The 23,825-nt window shown below is 37.8% G+C and overlaps 1 protein-coding gene across 1 annotated transcript in view; it reads left to right on the top strand.

Moving 5' to 3' along the window:
* The window catches only part of SVEP1 (sushi, von Willebrand factor type A, EGF and pentraxin domain containing 1), a 340,439-nt gene that overhangs the window by 283,013 nt on the left and 33,601 nt on the right, over nucleotides 1-23,825 (top strand). Inside the window, exons 42-44 of the mRNA XM_043978458.1 lie at nucleotides 9,668-9,841; nucleotides 19,842-20,018; nucleotides 21,564-21,734. Coding sequence (XP_043834393.1) covers nucleotides 9,668-9,841; nucleotides 19,842-20,018; nucleotides 21,564-21,734 — 522 coding nt within the window. The remainder of the gene's footprint in view (nucleotides 1-9,667; nucleotides 9,842-19,841; nucleotides 20,019-21,563; nucleotides 21,735-23,825) is intronic.

The raw sequence follows: 23,825 nt of genomic DNA, 5'->3' as shown, positions 1-23,825 counted from the left end.
TTTGCATATACAATCCTCAAATTATTTCCTAGTAATAATAATAGCAGTTAGCATTTAGATAGTACTTTAATGTTTGTAAAGTGATTAGATAGGGGACAGCTAGGTGGCACAGTAGATAGAGCACCGGCCCCGGAGTCAGGAGGACCTGAGTTCAAATCCGGCCTCAGACACTTGATACATACTAGCTGTGTGACCCTGGGTAAGTCACTTAACCCCAATTGCCTCACCAAAAAAAAAAATAATAATAATAATAGTAAAGTGATTAGATGGGTAGGTAGGTAGACCCATAGATATGTCCACAGCTATATATAGATCTATATCTATGTATCTGTGTATCTATCTATGATTTAATTTGATCCTAATAATAATCCTGGGAACTGGGGCAGCTAGGTGGTACAGTGGATAGAGCACTGGCCCTGGAGTCAGGAGGACCTGAGTTCAAATCCAGCCTCAGACACTTGACACTTACTAGCTGTGTGACCCTGAGCAAGGCACTTAACCCCAATTGCCTCACCAAAATAATAATAATAATAATAATCCTGGGAACTAGGTGCTATTATTATCCCCATTTTATAGATGAAGGTACTGAGGCAAAAAGAGGTTGATTGACTTACCCAGGGTCACACAGTTGAGACAGGATTCAAACTCAAGTCTTTCTGACTCCAAGGCACTCTAAGTGATATTTCGGAAAGAGTACTAAGGCCTTAACAATGTAAAGGGGACAGCTAAATGGTATACTGGATAGAGCACTGGCCCTGGAGTCAGGAGGACCTGAATTCAAGTCTCATCTCAGATACTTACTAGCTGTGTGACCCTGGGCAAGTCATTTAACCCCAATTGCCTTAAACATCCAGGACCATCTCCAGTAGTCCTGATATATATCTTGCCACTGTACCCAGATGTCTGTGGAGGATGGAGTGAGGTTGGTGACCTTGCACAGCCCTCCCTCACTTAAATCCAATTCACTGCAAGTCATGATTTCACCCAATGGCATGGTCCTCTTCAGGAATGAAGTACAAACAACAACAAAGGTTTTATTATTTTCCTCCCTCTAACACAAATGCAGATTCAGTTGAAAATCAATTAGAAGATCAGTGCAGAGATAGTAATAAGACAGTGAGTGGTAATGGAAGGCCAATGACATCATCAGATAAAACGGTGACTCCAGACCTTTTCAAAAGTTGCAGTGTGGGGGGCAGCTAGATGGCGCAGTGGATAGAGCACCGGCCCTGGAGTCAGGAGTACCTGAGTTCAAATCCGGCCTCAGACACTTAACATTTACTAGCTGTGTGACCCTGGGCAAGTCACTTAACCCCAGTTGCCTCACTAAAAAAAAAAAAAAGCTGCAGTGTGTTTCAGGAAAAGGATATCTCTAAACCCAGTCCATGGTCAGGCCCCTACCCAACCTGGGTCTGGTCATGGAGGAAATACAAATAGCAAAGCTAGACAGCTCATGGTGTAATGCAGGAGGGTTACTTAAGGAAGGTTTCAGCTGCAAGTCAGATAGAAAAGTCCCTTGATCCTCCCATCTGTTGCTTTTCTAGTATATCATGCTGCCTTTGTCATGTTCCAGGTCAGTGCTCTTTCCCCTAAATCTGGCTGCCTCAAGTCCCTTCTAAAACAGCTTGTTCTCTTCTCTTTCTAATCTATTCCACTCCATCCTATCCCATCCCATTCTATTCCATCCTATTTTATCTCATTCAATTCCATCCCATCCCATTTTATTCTGTTCTGTTCTATTCTATCCTATCCAGAGACTCCAAAAAAGGAATGAAAAGGAAATGAGCAAGAGGCCGAGTTCATTTTGCAGTACGTTTAATTCAAGCAATAATGACATGAGAAATTGGTTCTTATGCTTGTGTTCCTCTGAGATATCCAGCTGAAATAGCAAGCCTTGGATAAATTCAATTAAACAACGTTGGTGTCTTATTCAATTGCACTAGATTTTATCTTGTTGGACACTGCTGATTTTTAGGCCTTTAGGTACAGAAATCCAAGTCAATCCCAATAACTAGGGCAACCACAATAAACGAACATGCAAACTAATTCTAAAAGCTGGAGAAAAATCCCTCCTTTCACAAAGTTCTTTTGAAGTTGGAGCAGGACTGAATGGCCTCTGCAGTCACTTCCAATTCTAAGAATATTTAAGTTCTTTCTCTAGGTGGGTCACAGTTGCCAGATTGTTGAATTGGAAATTATGAGTAGTTCATGGAGGTCGATCTTCTGAGAGGAAGTGGTGCACTCTACAGAGTTTCCTGGGTGGGGTACTTGACGAGTTGATCTTTTCTGACATCATAACAGGGTTCTGGTAAAGCCTTCCTAACTGTCCTTTATTCTCAAGTATAAGTGATCACTATAAAAAATATGTGATAAAGAGAAACACAGACCTGAACATGGTCATTTTATTAGCAAAGCTAGCAATTGTCAATAAAAAGGATGCAAAGGCCCTCAGTAGCCAAGGACAAACTGAGAGGTTTAGAGAGCATTTTTATAATGCGCTTTAATTGACTTCTCATTGGTTGGGGTTGACTAAGATTGAAATGAGGAAATTCAGTGATTTGCAATATTGGGTTGGTGGGTGTGTTTGAAGGTGTTTGGGGGCACAGCAATCATCAAATTCTCTGACTAGCTATAGCATTACATCAATTACAATTGACATCATGAAATTATTGAGCTAGCTGGAAGGTGAGGCATTCACGGTAAGCATGGTTGTGAGAATGTTAACTTAGACTATCACAAAATGAAGAACTGGCCGTGCCAGCTGAGCTCTGCAGGAGCTCAGCTCAGATGCACAGGAGTTCAGCTCTGCAAAAATGAGGAACTATATCTCTTGCTACAGTGATTACACATCTCTTTATCTAAAAATCATCTGAATTAAACTTTAAAGCTAAAATAAATCAACGGTATAAACAGTGCTAATTTAATTAAGTTACTTATTTCAGTCCCCTGCCATCAAACCCAGAGTGTTAGATTTGGAATCAAAGGACCTAGGTTCAAATCCTGGTTCTTCTACTTTCTACCTGTGTGACCCTGGTCAGATTCACTTCTCTAGGCTTCAGTTTTCTCATCGATAAAATGAGGGTGGCTGATTTTGGACAAGGTGACTGTTCACCTGTTCAACACTGGTACCACTATCATCAATGAGATCTTATACAGTCTCTTCCTGAGGAAAAGAACAGACATCAAAGCCCTCAATTCCAGACTTGTGAGTTACCCTAACCACTTGTGCCTCAAAGCCATGCTGCTTTTAATGTTGCGCCCCTTCTCTCTACAAGCATTGTGTGCACTGGGGAAAGAGGATACTCTAGCACCTAGATTAAACCATTAAGAGATCTTTTGATTTATGGAACCATTACTGTAGATCACCTCCACCATTGCCACCCCAACCAATAATTATATGTTTATTCTGTAGTGCTTTATGTCAAGTCCCTTTTAAATAGCTAAAGGGGCTGGGGTGCTGCTATCAGGAAGTAGAAGAAGAGGAGTAAAAAATGAGGAAGACTTGTGCTCTCTCCCCCTTAGGAGGTAGGGAAAGAGAATGGCCCTGATAACAGAGAACTCAGGAAAACTAGAGGAAATAGTGGTAGCACAACAACCATAGGGACCCCAAAAAACAATGTCACAAGATAGGGGTTGTGGGAAAAGATAGGATGAGCCTGGGCTTTGTAGCTTTGGTCACATAAATATATATTTTAGCTAGTGTGAATTGGCTAGAAAATGTAAGAATTTGCCAAATACCATAAGCCAATCCTTCCAGATGTTCCATCTTAGCTTCCCTCTCAAGAATTGTCTTTCTTCCTCTCCTGGATTCCAGATAATTTCTTAATGGTTACCATTGTGGTCTCAGAAAAACTTTCATAAGCTCCTTTCTAATAACCCAACCAGAAGTGAAAGGGACAGAATCTAACATCAAAAACTCTAGCTACTCCTTATGAGAGTGTCCTTTTTCTGTAATGTATTTCTTTTTGTTTTGTTTTGCCTTTGGTGAGGCATTTGGAGTTAAGTGACTTGCCTAGGGTCACACAGCTAGTAAGTGTTAAGTGTCTGAGGCTGGATTTGAATTCAGGTCCTCCTAACTCCAGGGCCAGTGCTCTATCCACTGCACCACCTAGCTGCCCCTCTCATATATTTCTTACCCCAATCCCTTCGCTGGGATAGCAATCTGTCTTTGATAGCTACCACCAAGACCTCTCTAGATTGTCAGAGAGTCTAAATTCCCTCAGCTCTACTGGCCAATGTAAGTAATAGAAACTCTTCTGCTATCAAAGCTACTGAGTGATAAGAGAAAGTAAGATAGGGGCAGCTAGGTGGCACAGTGGATAGAGCAATGGCCCTGGATTCAGGAGGACCTGAGTTCAAATCGGGCCTCAGACACTTAACACTTACTAGCTGTGTGACCCTGGGCAAGTCATTTAACCCCAATTGCCTCACCAAAAAAAAAAAAGAAAAAGAAAAGAAAAGAAAGAGAAAGAGAAAGTAAGATAAAGCAAAAGTATGTACAAAGCTTAGAGGACTGAGTTTAGAAGGGTAAAGAGTTGTTCATTTCTATAACATGGTCTCATCCTATTCCCCAGTAAGGCCCAGAACCACCTCTCCCTTTAAAGCATCTAGTTCTGGGGCAGCTAGATGGCGCAGTGGATAAAGCACCGGCCCTGGATTCAGGAGTACCTGAGTTCAAATCTGACCTCAGACACTTGATACTTACTAGCTGTGTGACCCTGGGCAAGTCACTTAACCCCATTAGCCTCACCAAAAAAAAAAAAAGTCTTCAAGCAATGGCTGGGTCCATACTTATACTTATACTTGTCCAGTATATTGTAGTGGGGGACTCTTTTGAGGGTATGGGTTTTATTAGCTAGCCCCTGAGGTTCAATCAGTCAACAAGTATTTATTAAGCACCTACTATGGGCCAGGCAATGTGCTAGGTGCTGAGGGTACAAGTACAAAAAATGAAACAGTCCCTACTCCCAGTGAGGTTGCTTTCTTATGAGGAAGACAAGAATTACAAATAAAAATAAATACAAAATAAATATAAACTTAATAAATACAAATGTATACAAGTATTTAAATTTATAGTAGTTTGGAAGGGAGGGCACGGATACATGAGGGGAATTAGGAAGGACTTCATGTAGAAAATGATGCTAGAGCTGCTTCTTTAAGGAAGAGAGAGGCTGTATGAGCAGGAGTTAAGTTGTTGTTTGTCCTTCATTCCCCATGCTTGCAATGAATTGAGTTTAAAAGAGGGAGGGTTGTGAAAGATCACCAACCTCAATCTCTCCTCCAGAGCCATCTGGGTCCAGTGACAAAATATAAATATGAATATATATATGTATGTATATATATACACAGACAGACAGATACACATACACATATATACCTATATACATATGTGTATATTTGTGTATATATGTATGTGTATATCTATCTCTATACATATACATATACATATACATATACATATACATATACATATACATATACATATACATATACAGAATATAGAAATATCAGGGTGGCTAGAGATGGCTCCAGATGTTTAAGGCAATTGGCGTTAAGTGGCTTGCCCAGGATCACACAACTAGTAAGTGTCTGATGTGAAATTTGAACTCAGGTCCTCCCAACTTCAGGGCCAGTACTCTATCCACTGCACCACCTAGCTGCCCCAAGGAGTTAAGAAGAGAATACTTTCTAGGCATGGGGTATTGCCAGTGTGACTATATGGAAATAGGTTCCAAGGTTCCTTCCAACTCTGAAATTCTTTAAGTCTGTATGTGAGCTGAACCACATGATCTCCTAGCTCTAAGAAACATATGATCTATGATTTAATTCTTCATAAAGGAGGTAACTAGCATCCTCCGGATGGCCCCTTTGGTGACCATACTTAATTTATTGAAAAGACATATTGTGGGGCAGCTAGATGGCGCAGTGGTTAAAGCACCAGCCCTGGATTCAGGAGTACCTGAGTTCAAATCCGGCCTCAGACACTTGGCACTTACTAGCTGTATGACCCTGGGCAAGTCACTTAACCCTCACTGCCCCGAAAGAAAGAAAGAAAGGAAGGAAGAAAGAGAAAAAAATGTTTTAAATTATTTAACTGGCTAGTTGTTTTGCACACAAATGGTATTGATGATTATAAATGAGCTTTCTCTACTCTGGCCTGACAGAAGGTAACTTCTGTATTTATTTTGTATAATATTATTTGCTGTTTCTAATTTTTTTCCACTTGACTTTTCATATATGGTTATGAACATATATGGAAACATTGTTTCAGCTCCAAGTTCCAGCGTTTGTAGGGTAGGAAAGAATCCTACCCACAAAGTATATTCAGTCACCTAATTTTGTGCCTCAGTCACACTATTAATTATTGAAAAGGAGGGGGCAGCTAGGTGGTGCAGTGGATAGAGCACTGGCCCTGGAGTCAGGAGTACCTGAGTTCAAATCCAGCCTCAGACACTTGACACTTACTAACAGTGTGACTCTGGGCAACTCACTTAACCTTAACTGCCTCACCAAAAATAAATAGATAGATAGATAGATAGATAGATAGATAGATAGATAGATAGATAGATAGATAGATAGATAGATGGATGAATGAATAGATGTGGATGAATGAATGAATAGATAAATAAGTATATAAATAAATTAGACATTTGGAGGTGTGCAACTACTTTAAAAAGGAAAAAAAAACATTTGAGGAGTTGATGTTTTTATTTTAGTTCCATGTTTGCCAGCTCCAAGATTTCAAAATCAAAAGTCCAGGCAAACTAGATGATTGAAGTTCCCCAAATTTCTGATATTAGCTACTCCAACCAAATAAGTATAAGTCAAGGAATCTTTTCTTGAAACCAGAAGTTTCAAACTACAAATTATTTTATAAGCAGTGAAAAACAATAGTACCTTGAAAAATGGTGGCTGCATTTTTCCCATAATGCTTCTGTATAGAAGTGAATTTTCTAAGACACATTTTTGTTAATGCCACAGAACGATTTGATGCCTTTTTGTCTGCTTGTTGTAAACAAAACTTGACATTTGGTTACAACTCTATCTTCTTAAACTGTAATTAGTACTTCCAAGTAGGAGTCTGTTATCTGTAATTACTGGCACCATCTGATTCCAATCATATAGAGCAATGTTGATTCACAGCAGGATTTTACATCATATGAGATTCCAATTTATAGATCAGTTTTGCTGAATTTGGTGTGGTCAGATCAAAAACATGGTGTGGTAAGGAAAAATTAAAGTTGTTAAATAAAACCCAATTAAAGAATTTTACTAACTTGTCTGAAAATCAACTCTTCCATTTTTTACCTGTGTGACTTTGAGTGAGTCACAACTCCTTGGGCTTTAAATTCTCATTTGCCAAATAAAAGGGTCAGACTAGATGACTTCCAAGGTACCTTCTGGCTGTAAGTCAATGAAACTAGAAAACATCTACTTCTTAGCTTCGTTAATAATTAATTTATCATGTTGCCAGTCAAACATGTTTTCAAACTAGAATACAGTTCCTTTAGAATTCTGTTTCCCTGATAGAGGCTCCTTTTAGTCAGATTTAAACCATAAAACAGGAACAATCCATTCCCATTCAGTGAATGAAGCACTGGGCTGAGGAATCAAGTACTTGTATTTTTGTGTTTTTCTCTTAAATATTCCCTTCAATTGTGTTGTGACCAGGGGGGGAAAAGCTTTTTAAAAAATTTTTTTTGGTTTAGTAATTTTCTAGTGAAATGTAAAGAATTAGAGAGGACAGAGGGGACTCAATGCAACAACTCGGTTCAACAAATACAAGGAAAAAGACAGGAAAGACAATTAAACAAAAAGAACAAAAGCCTTCCAGGATGAACATGGCCAAGAATTAAGAAGCTAATGCCATGATCTTTGGTGTCTCTTATGGACTCCTCTTCAAAAGCTCCCTGTAAAAGTCCCAGTTTCGGAGAGAGACATCTTCTGGACTTCATTTTCCCCATCTATGAAATGAATGTATTGGTCTAATAAAAATGGGAAAAAACCACACAGGTTCTTTCTAGCCCTAAAATTCTATGATTTTTCTGTGACCCTCTTGCCTACTTCTGTTACCAGCAATGTGTTCCTAAACACATCTTCTTCCCTGCCTTGTAGTTTTTGACAACTGAACTTCAATGCACCCACACCTAGACCAGAGAGAAGACAAACGACCATCTGGTTCATTCCCTATTCTTCTAACAGGACCCTGTTTACATTACCACAGAAAAATAAGAATTAAATCTATTGTTAAGCCTTCCAAAGAAAGAATTCCCACCTTCATTAGTAATTTTATTATTGTTTTTGCTATTGTTGAATATATTTAAGTCACTATGAGGAAATTCTTCCTTTTGTTGTTTAGTCATTTTCAGTCTTGTCCAACTCTCTATGACCCCAATTGGGGTTTTCTTGGCAAAGATACTGGAGTGGTTTGCCATTTCCTTCTCCAGCTCCAGCTCATTTGAGAGATGGGGAAACTGAGTCAAACAGGGTTAAATGACTTGCCCATGTCTGAGGCCAGATTTGAACTCAGGAAGGTGAGTCTTCCTAACTCCAGGTCCAACACTCTATCTACTGTACCATCTAGCTACCCAAATTCTTCCTGATCACAACCTTAAATATTAATTAAGATGATTTCCTACTTTTTTCTATCTCCAGTAAAGATAAATAGTATAGCCTTTAAATATTGCTAGAGATCATTTACCCATTGATCCTCAGTTTTCTCTTCTCCAGAGTTAATTATCTAGTTAATTTGATTTTTTCTTATATGCCTTATCTTCTAATCTTGTAACCATCTTTGTGGCTCTTCTTTGATCTCTTCTCTCTCTCTCTCTCTCTCTCTCTCTCTCTCTCTCTCTCTCTCTCTCCTATGCATCCCCTTTTCATTATTAAAAATACCTATTGAAGCATATATGTATATTTTTTTTCGTGGGATGGGGGGGGATGGAGAATGGATCAGAGATAGGGAGAGTACAGTTTTTTCTAATCACAAATGAGGAGTTGACCATCCTTGAAGTACAAAGAGGGGGCAGCTAGGTGGCATAGTGGATAAGCACCAGCCCTTGGATTCAGGGGGATCTGAATTCAAGTCCAGTCCCAGACACTTGACACTTAACTAACTGTGTGACCCTGTGCAAGTCACTTAACCCTCATTGCCCCGCAATAAAAAAAAAAAGTACAAGTAGGTTTGATCTCTGGTTCCTGCTTCCTACACATCCTTATGGAATTAATATTTACCCTCTCAGTGTCCCACGCAACATTGTAACTCTTAATTACAGTTTAAGCAGTTACTGCATTTCTTAGAAGCAGTTTCTAAACCAAGCATTCTCTATAACAATGTCTACACCTTCCTAAACCCATCCAAAAGGAAAAAAAAAATCTGGACGATTGGTATGATGAATGATTTTGCAAAACCTCATTAAAGGCAGTATACTAATATTTCTCCAAAATCATGATACACAAAGCCATTAACCTAATGGAGACACTACTGTTTTTAGAGGGTGAACAAAATTTTATGTAAATGAAATGGTCATCAAATTCTTATTGGTGGATATTTTCCATTAATAAGTAGTGGCTGTTTTTCCTACAGTTGAAGCAGAAAAACAAATGGTGATTGCAAGTTAAGTTGAACAGGAGACTATTAACAAAGACTTATTTTCCTTTCCTCTAGAAATCAGTTGTGAAGCTCCAATCCAGTTGGAGAATGGGAGGGTTGAATATGAAAATGATACAATCGGTCCAATGGTGATATACTCCTGCAATAAAGGATATACCCTGGAAGGAGAGCCTATTGCAGAATGCACTGAAAATGGAAGTTGGAGCCACCCAATACCTTTCTGTAAACGTGAGTGATGACTTTAGTATTGATTGTGCTTTTATTCAATTCTGATATTCCAAATTTCTGTTCATGAATTAAAGGAGAGATTGACTTGCCACTAGATAAAAATATAATTATCTGGGGGGCAGCTAGGTGGCGCAGTGAATAAAGCACTGGCCCTGAATTCAGGAGGACCTGAGTTCAAATCCGGCCTCAGACACTTACTAGCTGTGTGACCCTGGGCAAGTCACTTAACCCCCATTGCCCCAGCAACAAAAAACAAAAAAAGCAAAAAAAGCAAAATAAAATAAAATTTTATATATATAATTATCTGGTTAATGTGATTAATAAACACCTCTAAATCATTTCTTTCAGGTTTTTTTTTTTTTAAAGAATGCAAAACCTGAATTATCAGGCTTAGATATCTGCACTAATGAGATTAACTAGGTAATTACCAAACCCACTTCTCTTAGGACTCTGTAAACAGAGGCTATGGCGTTATTATTAATCATTTGATGAATTTAAAGGGGTATTTAAACTTCATTTGGGGAGAGAAGTCATGATACTGAAGAAAGAAAAAAATACTTCAAATATTGTATTACAACTTCAAATACATTCAGAAATACAGTTTTGAACCAACAGTATATCCTTTAGAATGAGACAAGGTTTCACATGTAATTTGTAGTTTGGCTCAACTGTTGGTAACTTTATAAGTACAGTTATCTAACTATAACTGAGATAGCAATTGTACCTCATTTCAGTTATGGGATTTCAGTAGGAACTGGTGACTACCAAGTCTGAGGCAGCTAAGTGGTATAGTGGAGAGAGCACCGGGCCTAGGGTCAGGAAGTTCTGAGTCTAGAGTCACTGAGTTTAAAAATGGTCTCAGGGGCAGCTAGGTGGCGCAGTGGATAGAGCACTGGCCTTGGATTCAGGAGTACCTGAGTTCAAATCCAGCCTCAGACACTTAACACTTACTAGCTGTGTGACCCTGGGCAAGTCACTTAACCCCAATTGCCTCACTAAAAAAAAAAAAAAATGGTCTCAGCTATGTGACCCTGAGCAAGTCATTTATTTTCTGTCTGCCTCAGTTTTCTCAACTGCAAAAAATTCATAATAGATAGGTTTTAGTACCTCACAAGGTTGTGAGGATCAAATAAAGTTTTTGTAAAACACCTAGTACAGTGCTTGGAACTTACTAAATGCTTTTTCTTTAAAGTCCCAAAGAATAATCCTTCTACAATATTCTTGACAAGTGGTTATTTAGTCTTTTCTTAGGAGACTTCCCATGAGGGGGAATCCACTTCTTCCCAAGGCAACTCATTCTACTGGATAACTCTAATTCTTAGAAATTTTTTCCTTTCATCAATTCTAATTTTGCCATCTTTGTACCTTCTACCCATTTTTCCAATTTCTGCCATCTAGAACCAAATAAGAAAAGTCTTATGTCTTTTTTGGGTAAGAGGCCTTCTAGTACTTAATGACAGCTGTCATATTTCCCCTGAGTCTTCTCTACACCAAATACCCCAGTTCCTTCAACAGATTCTCTTATGTTATGAAGTTAATACCTTCACTATCCTAGTTGATACCCTTTCTGGGAACTTTTTACCCCATCAAAATCTTTTCTACAATTTAGCTGTGGTGGCTACAACTAATCACAATACTCCAGATATTCAATAAAATCTCAGTCCTTGTCAGAAGATGTATCAATGAATACATAAATCAATACCATAATTACAGAAGACTGCAAGAACAGACTCTAGGTCAAGTCATTAGAACAATTTTCTTGCAAAGGAAAAGCAGGCACGCTATACATATATATATATATATATATATATAACATATATATAACTTAGTCTCAGAAGAGAAAGGAAGGGGAATGATTTATCCCTGCTCCTAATCCTTTTTATACCAACTGTAGTCGGCTAAAGCAGGGAGAAGGAGGGAAGAGAATTGAAGAAAGGAGCATTTATTTTATTTTATTTTATTTTATTTTTTGGTGAGGCAGTTGGGGTTAAGTGACTTGCCCAGAGTCACACACCTAGTAAGTGTCAAGTGTCTAAGGCAGGATTTGAACTCAGGTACTCCTAAATCCAGGGCCAGTGCTTTATCCACTATGCCACATAGCTGCCCCAGCATTTATTTTTTGATAAATGAAGACTCAAAGCTTTTTAGTAAACACACAATACGTAGGCGACCCAATTTTAAAATCTTGCTCAGGATTCACAAACATCTTGGTTTGGCTGTTCCAGTTTCTTGCTCCCTTTATTCCCAACACCTATTTCACACTCCTACCCATTTCCCCTAGCATCTATCCTGCTAGTAACCATGTCATCTCCTCCTGGATGATCCTTTTACCAGGCCACCAGAATTACCAGCCTAGTTAATGGGGACACAGAGTAGGAAGAAAAGTTCATGCTAGGACATAAGAATACCAGTGTTACAGTAATTAAGTAATTAAGAAACCAAGTAATTACATCTAAGCAATAATTTATTCTGCAATGCATTCAGTCGCAAAACAAGTCAGGTCCAAAGCTCTCCATAGCATAGGATTCAGAAGCTTGGTTTCTCACAGTTAAAATTCAATTTCAGAGAAGTCAAAAATATGGAACACAGGAATATAGGGATTAAGACATCTGCTTTCTCATTGTGCGGGGGCAGGGGGGGGTCAGGGACTAGAGAAACTGAGGTGAGATAGATATTCATGTGAAAGTTGGGTTGCAGTGAGGAGGGGGAGTATTCCTGTGAAACCTTTTAAATTAGGTTACTTACATAGAATTGAAACTTTACTTCACAAAATAGTCACTAATGCTGATTTTTAATGTAACATTCCCCTCTTTAATCCTGGGATTCTCAATGCCCAGGATCACTTTTTTTTTTTTTTTTTTTTGCAGGGCAATGGGGTTTAAGTGACTTGCCCAGGGTCACACAGCTAGTAAGTGTCTGAGGCTGGGTTTGAACTCAGGTCCTCCTGAATCCAAGGCTAGTGCCTTATCCATTGCGCCACCTAGCTGCCCCCCAGGATCACTTATTTAAATGTTTTACCTATTAAGGATTTTTGGACAGAATGACAGTCTAGAGGCAGTTAGGTGACACAGTGGATAAAGCACCAGCCCTGGATTCAGGATGACCTGAGTTCAAATCCAGCCTCAGACATTTGACACTAGCTGTGTGACCCTGGGCAAGTCACTTAAGCCCCATTGACCTACGAAAAACAAAAAACAAAAAAAACAACCAAACAAACAACAAAAAAAAAAACACAGAATGACAGTCTACTTTAAGGGGCACCTAAGGGTGGAGTGAGAGGCACAAAGAGTACAAGCAGATTCATAATGTTTTATGTCCCCTAAGGAAACAAACCTACCAAGGTTTGTTAGATTCTGTAGGTAAATTAAGTCATGCTACAGATCCAACTTCTTAGAGGGCTCATGTGGACTAATTTGAGAGAGGAGATTTACATGTCACCAAGGAAACTGAGGAAGCATGAGCACCATAAAATAACCTCAAGTCTCCTTGTTACCTGGTAACCCACTCCTAATGTGTACTTAATTTCACATTTTATCTTGAGTCTCAGGTGTCTTAAGTAGTCATCTGGTCCCCAGAAACAACTTCCCTTGGACATTCTGGAATACATTTCATTCTCAGGGCATCTCTAAAGGGGACTCCTCCTAGTAGATATGATTCTCTGGTCCCTTAGAGTCTGCCAGTAACAAGACTCAATACAATTTTTTTTAATACAATTTAATAGAACCTTCTAAATTTGCTTTTCTAATAACTAGGTCATGTGGTGAAAACCAGCTCAAGCCTTATGGTTCTGATCCTATTAGCAACAGAGCCGTGAGAAGAACATAAAATTAAAAACCCATAATTCACATGAAACTTCAGAGAATTTCATTTTTTACATACTACTTGCTGTTTCTATCTTTACCTAAACCCTATACCTGATAGGGAAACTGCCATCAACAGGACAAAGGAAGAATCTTGAAGAAAATCCATGAGGGTCTGACTTGGAAAATGAGCCCTTCTGTTTTTTGAAATTATCAGAGATTTCAAAATAGGAAAAAATTTTCACCTTCTTTATAATTATTTATGCAATTTTACATATAAAATCCTTGTTTTGATTTTGAGAACTTGTAACTAAAACATACTCAAAGCTTTCAAATGTTCATTAGAAACATTTGGAAACCCAATCATAAACACAGTCTCTCACCACCACCTCCCTTTCTTTTTCTCTCTCTCAGTCTCACACTTTCTCCCCCCATATGTGTGTGTGTATGTGTATATATATATATATATATATATATATATATATATATATATATATATATATATATATATATATATATATATATATATATATATATACACATACACACACACACATATATACATATACATACACACACACATATATATATATATATACACATACACATATATATATATTTATTTTTTGGAGAAAACAATCTGATCTTGTTGCTTTTCAAAATTTATTACTCTAATTAGAAAATGTTTAGCATTCATCTATTAATTAATAGATTTAGTATTACAACAACAGAAATTTCTATAGTTCACCTGCCCTGATTACAGAAATTTGCTATGAAATGAAAAGGAGGGACATGGTTAATTTGGTATCAAGACTGTCCCCTCAAGAGCACAGACTGACCTGACATAAACCATAACTGGGGGAAAACTCCCTTAGCTCTGTTTGATTCCAGCCAAGAATCATAATTAAACAACCAATCACACAACAAAGTTTGACATTTATTCACAAGGTATCAAAAACCAGACTTGGAATTAACAAGGTGGGGAAGGAAATAGCACAATGGGAAACTGAGTCAAGAGCCTTCTACCTTAGCCTAAACCTAGGTTTTCCCCTCAGCTTTTCCCAAGGACAGACATCCACCTATAACAGTTCCCAGATTGCACTCCCTTTGGGCAGCAAATGGCATTTCCCTTGAATGGTGGACTATTGGCTTTGTAACAATTCAGATGATACCTGAAATCAAAACTTAAAACAATGCTGAATTATAGTCCCTAGAGATTTTACATCAAATAGCAAAATTTTACTGATCACAGCATAGAGTAGTTAAGTGGCAGAGTGGATATAGCACTGAGACTGGATTCAGGAAGACTCCTCTTCATACATTCAAATCTGGCATCAGACACTTACTAGCTGTGGAACATTGGGCAAATCATTTTAACCCTGTTTGCCTCAGTTTCCTCATCTCTAAATGAGCTGGAGAAGGAAATGGCAAACCACTCCAATATCTTTGCCAAAGAAACACAAAATGGGGTCATAATGGGTTGGACATAACTGAACAACAACAATTATTATTTTTTTCAGACTGCAACAACAGTTGACAATTAGCACATATGAGGATATCTTGTTTACCCTTCATTTATAATTTTAAAATAATTATATTCCAGAGTTTCATTCATATAGTGAATAGTTGACGCCAAACCCCAGAAAAAATGCTGACTATGGTAAGCCTCTAATCTTTATTGCCTGTTCACAGATAAGGCAAGATTGAATCTTTGAATCTAAGATCTATTATTACTAAGTTGGTTCAGAGATGTAATTTTAACATAAACTATTTGTTAACAGGTGCCATTTCAAAATTTTCATAAGTGATTGATTTATCACCTTCATAAATGATCTATCACTCTTTACTGTAAGCAAACTAGTAAATTTCCCCACTTTGGTTGGGTGTGGTCCCAATTTCTCAAACTTCTGTACTGTACTTTAGAATGTTATTAGCATAGCTGATAAGATTTATGACCTTGCCCAAGTAAAAAAGTCCCAAGGAACCTTATAGGTAAGGACAAATTAAGAGATCTTTGCTATTTTGTTTTAAAACAGCAAGTTAATATTATTATCCATTTTAAAGCAAAATACACTAAAATATTTAACAGGTTTCAAACATTTTGACCACATTCTTTAACAGTTAAAGCCATACCTAATAGCATAAAAATTGAGAGGTTATTTTTCCCAAATTTCATAATATAAGAAAAAAAATTTAGAAACACAATAATAGCATAGATGATGTCATGTATTTAAAACATGAAACAATGTCAGGCTGGTGACATTTATTCAGTTAAAGTTATCTTATATAGAAAATCATTCGTTTTATCACTTTTGGTATTTTATATTAATCACATCTAAAACCCATTACAGAGTAATCCAGAACATAGTAATTACATTCAATTAAAGAAATAATAGCAATAGTTAACATTTACAAGTGCTTACCACATGTGTTAAGCACTTCACGATCATGTGATCCTCACAACCCTGGAAGGTGGGGGCTACTATCATTATTTTCTTTACAGATTAGGAAACTAAGGTAAACAGAAGTGATTAACTTTCTTAAGGTCACACACTCAATAAATTTCTGAAACTGGATTTTAACTCAGGTTTTCCTGATACATGCATTTTCCAGCATATTGTTTTATCTTTTTTTCCAGCATATTGTTTTAATGCTAAATAGCAAATGTGATTTGTATTAAGTTCTGACTTACCACAGGTGGCCTAATAAGAGAATGTATCTTACTGTAAATGAGACTACATAATGATTTAGTTTCAGAACAAAATTTTGACCAAATCAAATCTGGATTTGTAATCACTAATAGTAACATTGAAATCTCAATTTTCCTCAAAGGCCAACTGTTTTCAGTTAGCTCATCTTCAAAAAGTTTGCTGTAGGGGGGCAGCTAGGTGGCGCAGTGGATAGAGCACCGGCCCTGGATTCAGGACTACTTGAGTTCAAATCTGGCCTCAGACACTTAACACTTACTAGCTGTGTGACCCTGGGCAAGTCACTTAACCCCAATTGCCTCACCAAAAAAGGAAAAACAAAAACAAAAACAAAAAGTTTGCTGTAGCACTCCCAGTTCCCCATAACTTCTTCTAAATTTCCTTTTAACTCACCCAAAGAACAAAATTGATTTCTTTGAATTCTTTTTTTATTATTATTATTATTATTACTTTGAATTCTTAACCCAGCCCAACCTTTCTCTGAAACTTTCAGTTGTTAGTCTGGGAAGGTCCAAGAGGATAGGGCACATAAGCAGGAAAAGCTACTTATTTAAAAAAAGAAAAGAAAAGAAGAAAGAAAAAAGAATGAAAGATGAAGGAAGGAAGGAAGAGAAAGAAAGAGAAAGAAAGAAGATATTATTCCCAAATAATTCAATGCCGAAGACATATTTTCCATATCATAAAAATAACTAAAGTTTCTCATCTCCTTATCTCAATGAGATCAAAACCTTTCCAAAACTCTTTCCAAAATTCTAAAACCCCTTTACTTTCAAATCCTCCAATGTCAATGCAAATAGACTCCAAGTTTCTTTAACTTTTCTACCCATTCTTCTCTCATCCCTACTTGCTTAAACTTTCTTTTTTCCTTTCTTTATACGTCCCTCCAATGGACTTTGATTAAAGCCCTTCAAAACTTGAACCTTTCTTTCTGGGTTTTTTTTTTTTCCTTTTCATATTTAGATCCACATTGCTGTGGTGAATATGGCTGCTCTACAAAGGTCCCAGTTGAAATGAAATAGCACAGACTTGTAGTAGACTCAATCCCTAAAGTTTCATGACTTTTTTCCAGCCCATTCAGCAGCATGTGAATAGGAGCAAAATGAGTAATCCAAGGTTGGGGCTGGGTAAACTGTGATCAGTGTTAGCAAAGGTTTTGAAAGTAGAATAAATAGTGAAAAGTTGAAATGGTTCACCAAGGGTTAGAGATAGGGAAGGGAGGAAAGTGTAGTCCGTACCACCTTAAAACTAAACTTTTGAAATATAACCAATTCATAGGTCTGGGGGCTTTTGGCAAAGGTGGGCCAGAGTCTTCCCCCAAAACAAGAACAAATATAAATCTCTTTCCTTTGGTAGCTTTCTCTACTTTTCTTATTGTTATTACTGACATGACCTTCTTTATCTCTTCTATTTCCTCTTAGCGTCACAGCACCTAAAATTGACCATCATGTTCTTACAATTATCTCACAAGGACTAACATTTTCACTAAACAGCTTCAAGCTGGAATTTATGCCCCTTAGCATATATCTCTTCATATATCTCAATCTGCTATGAGAAATCTTCTAATCTAGCATCTCCTATATTTCCCCTCAGTACCATAAAAATAGATGGATTATGTTCATATATTCTTATTGCTGAGATGTGAAAGATGTCTTGTAAACTCTACTTATCGCATTCTAACCCAAGCCTGTAATAGAGGAAAAAAATTAGTAGCTCTATGACTCAAGTAATATTTATAATATCTGATATTATTGTCTTATGCTTAATGCCCCACACCCCTACCTTTGGATGGACACACACACACACACCCCTCTCCACAAGTATGGTATAATGAAAAGAGGACCTCCAGGAAGATGTGGGATTTTATCCTGACTATGCCACTAACTAGCTTTGAGTCATTTTTTCAATTGTGTTCAACTCTTCATGACCCCATTTGGGGTTTTCCTGGCAAAGAAAATAGCAAGAATGCCGTTTCCTTCTCCAGATCATTTTACAGATGAGGAAATAGCAGCAAATAGGGTTAAGTGACTTGCTCAGGGTTACACAACTAATAAATTTCTGAGGTCAGATTTGAACTCATGGAGAAGGGTTCCTGACTTCAGGCTCAGTGCTCTATCCACTCTATCCACCTGGCTGCCTACTAACCAACTTAGCAAGGACTTCACCTCTGTAGGCTTTACTTTCCTCGTCTGTAAAATGAAAGGACTGGATTAAGTGGCCTCAGAAATGGTTCCTGAACTCTGTCTTTGATCCTGTGATGCCACGACCCTATCTATGATTTGTAAAATGATGGAGGGAGACAAAACGACTGCTAAAATCATATGCATGATTCTTTGTTCTTGCCTGATAAAACTCCTAGAGGCCACTCATATGGGATTCAGTGTAGTGTGGTGCAGAGAGTGCAGGGTTTGGAGTCAGAGGCCTTGGATTCAAACTCTTGACTGCTATTTACTACCAGTATGACCTTGAAGATGTCTCTTAACTTCTCCAAGTCTCTGTTCTTCCTCTATAATATAAAGATTAGATGACCTCTGAGATTCCTTCTAGTTCTAAATCTGAAATCCTATGATGTTCCTTTTCCATTGATTTTTTTTTTTGTGAGGCAATTGGGGTTAAGTGACTTGCCCAGGATCACACAGCTAGTAAGTGTTAAGTGACTGAGTCCAGATTTGAATTCGGGTCCTCCTGAATCCAGGGCCAGTGCTCTATCCACTGTGCCACCTATATACCCCCTTCCATTGATTTTTTAAAGATGGAAACTGAGAGTCTCTTGAAATATTAAAAAGAGGGGCAGCTAGGTGGCTCAGTGGATAGAGCACCAGCCCTAGAGTCAGGAGGATCTGAGTTCAAATACAGCCTCAGACACTTGACACTTACTAGCTGTGTGACCCTGGGCAAGTTGCTTAACCCCAATTGTCACACATACACACACATACACACACACACACACACACACACACACACACACACACACAAAATATTGAAAGGAAAAATGAATGGAGCACTAGACTTGAAGGCAGGAAAACCACAGTTTATATCCTGCCTCAGATACTTATTAGGTGTGACCCTGGGCAAGTCATTCAACCACTCCAGGCCTCAGTTTCCTCATCTATAAAATGAGGAAGTTGGACTTGATGGCCTCTGAGTTCATAGGTATATGATCCTATATTCCTATGGTATGGGATAGATCAGATCTTCAAAATGGCATTGAGTTTCTCACCATAGTTTCAGGTGCCTGATTCGCTCATATGGATTATATAGTTTGGGGGTTTCAGATCCTGGTTTTTCTGAAGCTGAGTTACCCATATAAATGATATTAAACATGCAATATAATATCAGGATTATCTTTCACACTCTATATTTTAGACACAAGTTCCTTTGAAATGAAAATCCTAAATCACAAAGGCAAGAAAGAGAGTCCAGGAAGATAAAGGAAATCAATAGAAAATAATAATAAAAGGGATTTTTTTTCTTCCCTTTTTTTTTTTTTAACAGCAAACCCCTGTCCTGTACCTTTTGTGATCCCTGAGAACTCTCTTCTTTCTGAGAAGGAATTTTATGTTGGTCAGAATGTATCTATCAAGTGCCGAGAAGGCTATCTGCTACAGGGCCAGGCTGTCATTACCTGTAACCCAGATGAAACATGGACACCAACAAGTGCTAAGTGTGAAAGTAAGTGTAGTAGTGGGAGCTAATCAAATCTGTTGTAGCCTGTATTCCCAATGTTATGTGATTTTGTCAAATGCCATAACCTGAACTGTAAATTTTATTTCAGCACTGGCCTCTTACAGCACAGAGGCAGCATTGTGTAGTGAATGGGAGTAAGGGGAGCCCCACCCTCTGAGCCGGGAAGATCTGGGTTCAAGCCCCACCTTTGACACTTACTGGCTGTGGAACCCCAGGCAAATCTTCTAAGTGCTTTAAGCAATTCTCTAAAACTGCGTGTTGTACCAACCTGAATTGGTAGAAGGAATTTCCTCAGCTTGGGTTCCTATGCAACTGAAATCACAGGTCCAATCCTTATACCAGTTCTATGATATCAACTAATGACTTATCAATCTTGGAAATTCTTTTTTTTTTTTTGTGGGGCAATGGGGGTTAAGTGACTTGCCCAGGGTCACACAGCTAGTAAGTGTCAAGTGTCCAAGGCCGGATTTGAATTCAGGTACTCCTGAATCCAGGGCCGGTGCTTTATCCACTGGGCCACCTAGCTGCCCCAATCTTGGAAATTCTAAGGAGGAACATTGAGTACTCTCCCTCCCTATGCTTCAGGTATCTAAGGTATAAAATCATAGATCTGGACTAAAGCAGTGGTCCCCAACCATTACAAGAATGTGGAACCTTTCTTAATATGCCTCATAATTACATACTAAAAAAAGTCTAAGGACACTCAGTTAATTGAGAATATGCAGAATAACACAATCCAGCTATGAATGAGTAATGCCTTTAAATGAATTTTTATTTTATTAATTAAAAATCAACTACATATACTCAGAAAGTAATGTGTATAGGAATTTAAATCTATAAAGTACATTTTTTAAATTTAAGCATTCATGGATCCCATACAGGGTTATTACCCCATAGCCTAGGCAAGTCACTTAACCCTCATTGCCCCTCCATTCCCCCAAAAACATGTCATGTGTACATTTTTCCATGGTGCAGTTGTTAAACCCCTAATTAAAGTAGACTTTATGGCATTAAAATATATTCATTTATTTTTAAAATTCTCCTTGTAATTTATACCCTCACTCACATAATCTCATGTCTTATTTTACTTAAAATAACTGCTTATTTTACTTAAAAGTTGATCATTGCGTAACCACAAGTTGCACAGTACTATGATAGCTATTGTATGCTGTAGAGGGATCAATTATGAACATTCAAATATGGCTACACTGCTTGTTCCATAGACACAGTCATACAATCCAAACCCCATGGAGAGAGCTCTCTCAACCAATCTTCTTAGTGGAGTACAAATATTAATTCTTCATTCCTTATAAGACTTTCTTCCATAGGTTTATAACAGTTGACCTCTAACCCTCAGGTGGTAGCTGACTCTTTAAAACTCATTTTGCCAAAAACTGTACAGATATTGTAGTAACATGTTATTTTGTAGAACAGTAACACAAGATTAGAATGTTCCTATGAACACTAGAATAACTTATCAGTTGGCCTTGTAGTTGGCATACCAATAACTGGCTCTTTTGCTTAATTTAGAGATCTCTTGTGGACCTCCAGCTCATGTTGAAAATGCAATTGCTCGTGGTATACATTACCAATATGGAGACCTGGTAACCTACTCCTGCTATAGTGGATATATGTTGGAAGGCTCCCTTAGAAGTGTTTGCTTGGGAAATGGAACCTGGACATCACCACCTACTTGCAGAGGTATGGGTAAATGTGATTTGTTATTTTTTTGTGAATCTCTCAGGAAATCTACATAGAAAACTCAGAGATAGCTTAAGATTAGTATATAATATGTTTAATTTAGTGGTTTATTTCAATAAATATGTTGTTGAGTGCCCACCATGTGCAAGGCATAATATTTTGTGATGGACGTACAAACATTAGAGTAAAACGATCCCTTTCTTCAAGGTACACACAACATGTACATAGTTAAGGAAAAGACAAGGTAAATAGAAGAAGCAGAGAACATTCATGACTAGAGAGGATTAGGAAAGCTTCCTAGAGGATGTGGTATCTGAAGAAAGCTAAGGATTCTAAGAAAAGTTATTAATTTCTAATTTGTACAATTGTTATGAGTTACTGTAAGATTTTTAAAAATACATTTCAGGTATTGATAGAATTTAAAGAAATACATTTTAGGAATTTGTTTTTAAATTTCATGTAAGGGGTAGGAATTGGGATTTATGAATTGCAATATGAATATGGTGTTCCTTATTCCTTGACATATTGTTCTGCGGTGAATAGTCGAGCCCCAAAATATAACAGGCAATCCTAAATTAGATCAATAAAGAGTTTGGCCTGACGATCCATTCAAGAAAAAAAACAAATGAATGAAAAATGTCCATTTTACAGACTAGGGTATGCAGTTGCACAGAGATCTCATTGCATCAATCTAGGACTGATGCAGCAGATGGACAATGAGTTCAATCTTTAATTAAATGATAGAAAAAGCTGTCTAAATACCACTACATAGTCGATGAACCCAAGGCACTCTTTGAAGTGAAAACCCACCTATATTCTTCCAAGCAGTCCTATATGACTCCAAAATCCCTAGGGTATCATTTCCAAAGGATCTAACTTGCTAGTTACTAGTTTCTTAAACTGTAGGTCGCAACCCCACAATGGGATTGCGTAACTGAATGTGGCTGGGGGGTGGGGTGGGGGATCACAAAAAAATTGGCAACAGTAAAAGGTTATATATACATATTTTATATACCTATATGCCTGGGGTAACATAAAAATTTCTTGGGTGAAAAGGGGTCACAAGTGGAAAAAGTTTAAGAAGGCCTGATCCAAAGGACAATGGAGAGATATATGGTGTCCCTAAGTCAGCTGCAGTATATTAACAGTGATGACTTTAATGCAAAAAAAGTTATGAAAGATATGAATGATTAGAAAAGGAGATTTTCCAGCCATTTAGCAAGAGCAAAAAAAAATAATAACATGAATATCCATGTAATAACAAAAGACTAAAATAAGAGTCCCCATCATATTGGGTAGACCCCTGATGAAAGATTTATGGGAAAACTTTCTATGTATGTAGGTTTTGGATTTTTTTTTTAATTTGGTCCATGACTTCATTTAAAATTTTTCTAGTAGGGGCAGCTAGGTGGCACAGTGGATAAAGTGCCAGCCCTGGATTCAGGAAGACCTGAGTTCAAATTGGGCCTCAGACACTTGACACTTGCTAGCTGTGTGACCCTGGGCAAGTCACAACCCTCATTGCCCCGCAAAAAAAAAAAAAAAAAAAATTAAAAAATAAAAAATTTCTAGTGATGAAACTCCCACACCTGCTAGGCAAGAAATCATCTTAGAGAGCTGCCTGGGCACTAAACAGTTAATGTGATGTGCCCAAGATAATATCGACAATATGTGGCTGAGACAGAATTTGAACCCAAGTCTTTCTGACTCCAAAGCCAGGACACTATCCACTATTCCATGATGCTTCTTCTTGTAATTAGGTATAATGCAATAATATATCATGCTTCCTCATCTACGGAATGAGGCAATTGTTTTAAAAGATTATTTACATTCTAAGGTCTCTTCCAGAACATTCTTTGATCCCATGTTGGGAGAAAAGACAGAAACTTTCTAAGAAAGTCCTAGAAATGTCTTTACCTTGTGGACTACTGCTGCAAGGGTCCCATCTGTAAAAGGAAGAAGCAGGGTAGGAATCTGTGTTTAGACTTTTGCTTCTGCTGCATCTGCTGGCAAAGGGCCTCTGCTTAATGCACTGCAAACTCTCCAGTGGGACTGTGGTCTCATCACAGAAAAAGTCAGGATCAGAGGCAG

Source organism: Dromiciops gliroides, chromosome 1 (genome assembly GCF_019393635.1).
Source record: "Dromiciops gliroides isolate mDroGli1 chromosome 1, mDroGli1.pri, whole genome shotgun sequence".
Classification (NCBI taxonomy): Eukaryota; Metazoa; Chordata; class Mammalia; order Microbiotheria; family Microbiotheriidae; genus Dromiciops; species Dromiciops gliroides.
The sequence above is the reverse complement of the archived record's forward strand: the minus strand, read 5'-3'. Positions and strand labels throughout refer to the sequence as shown.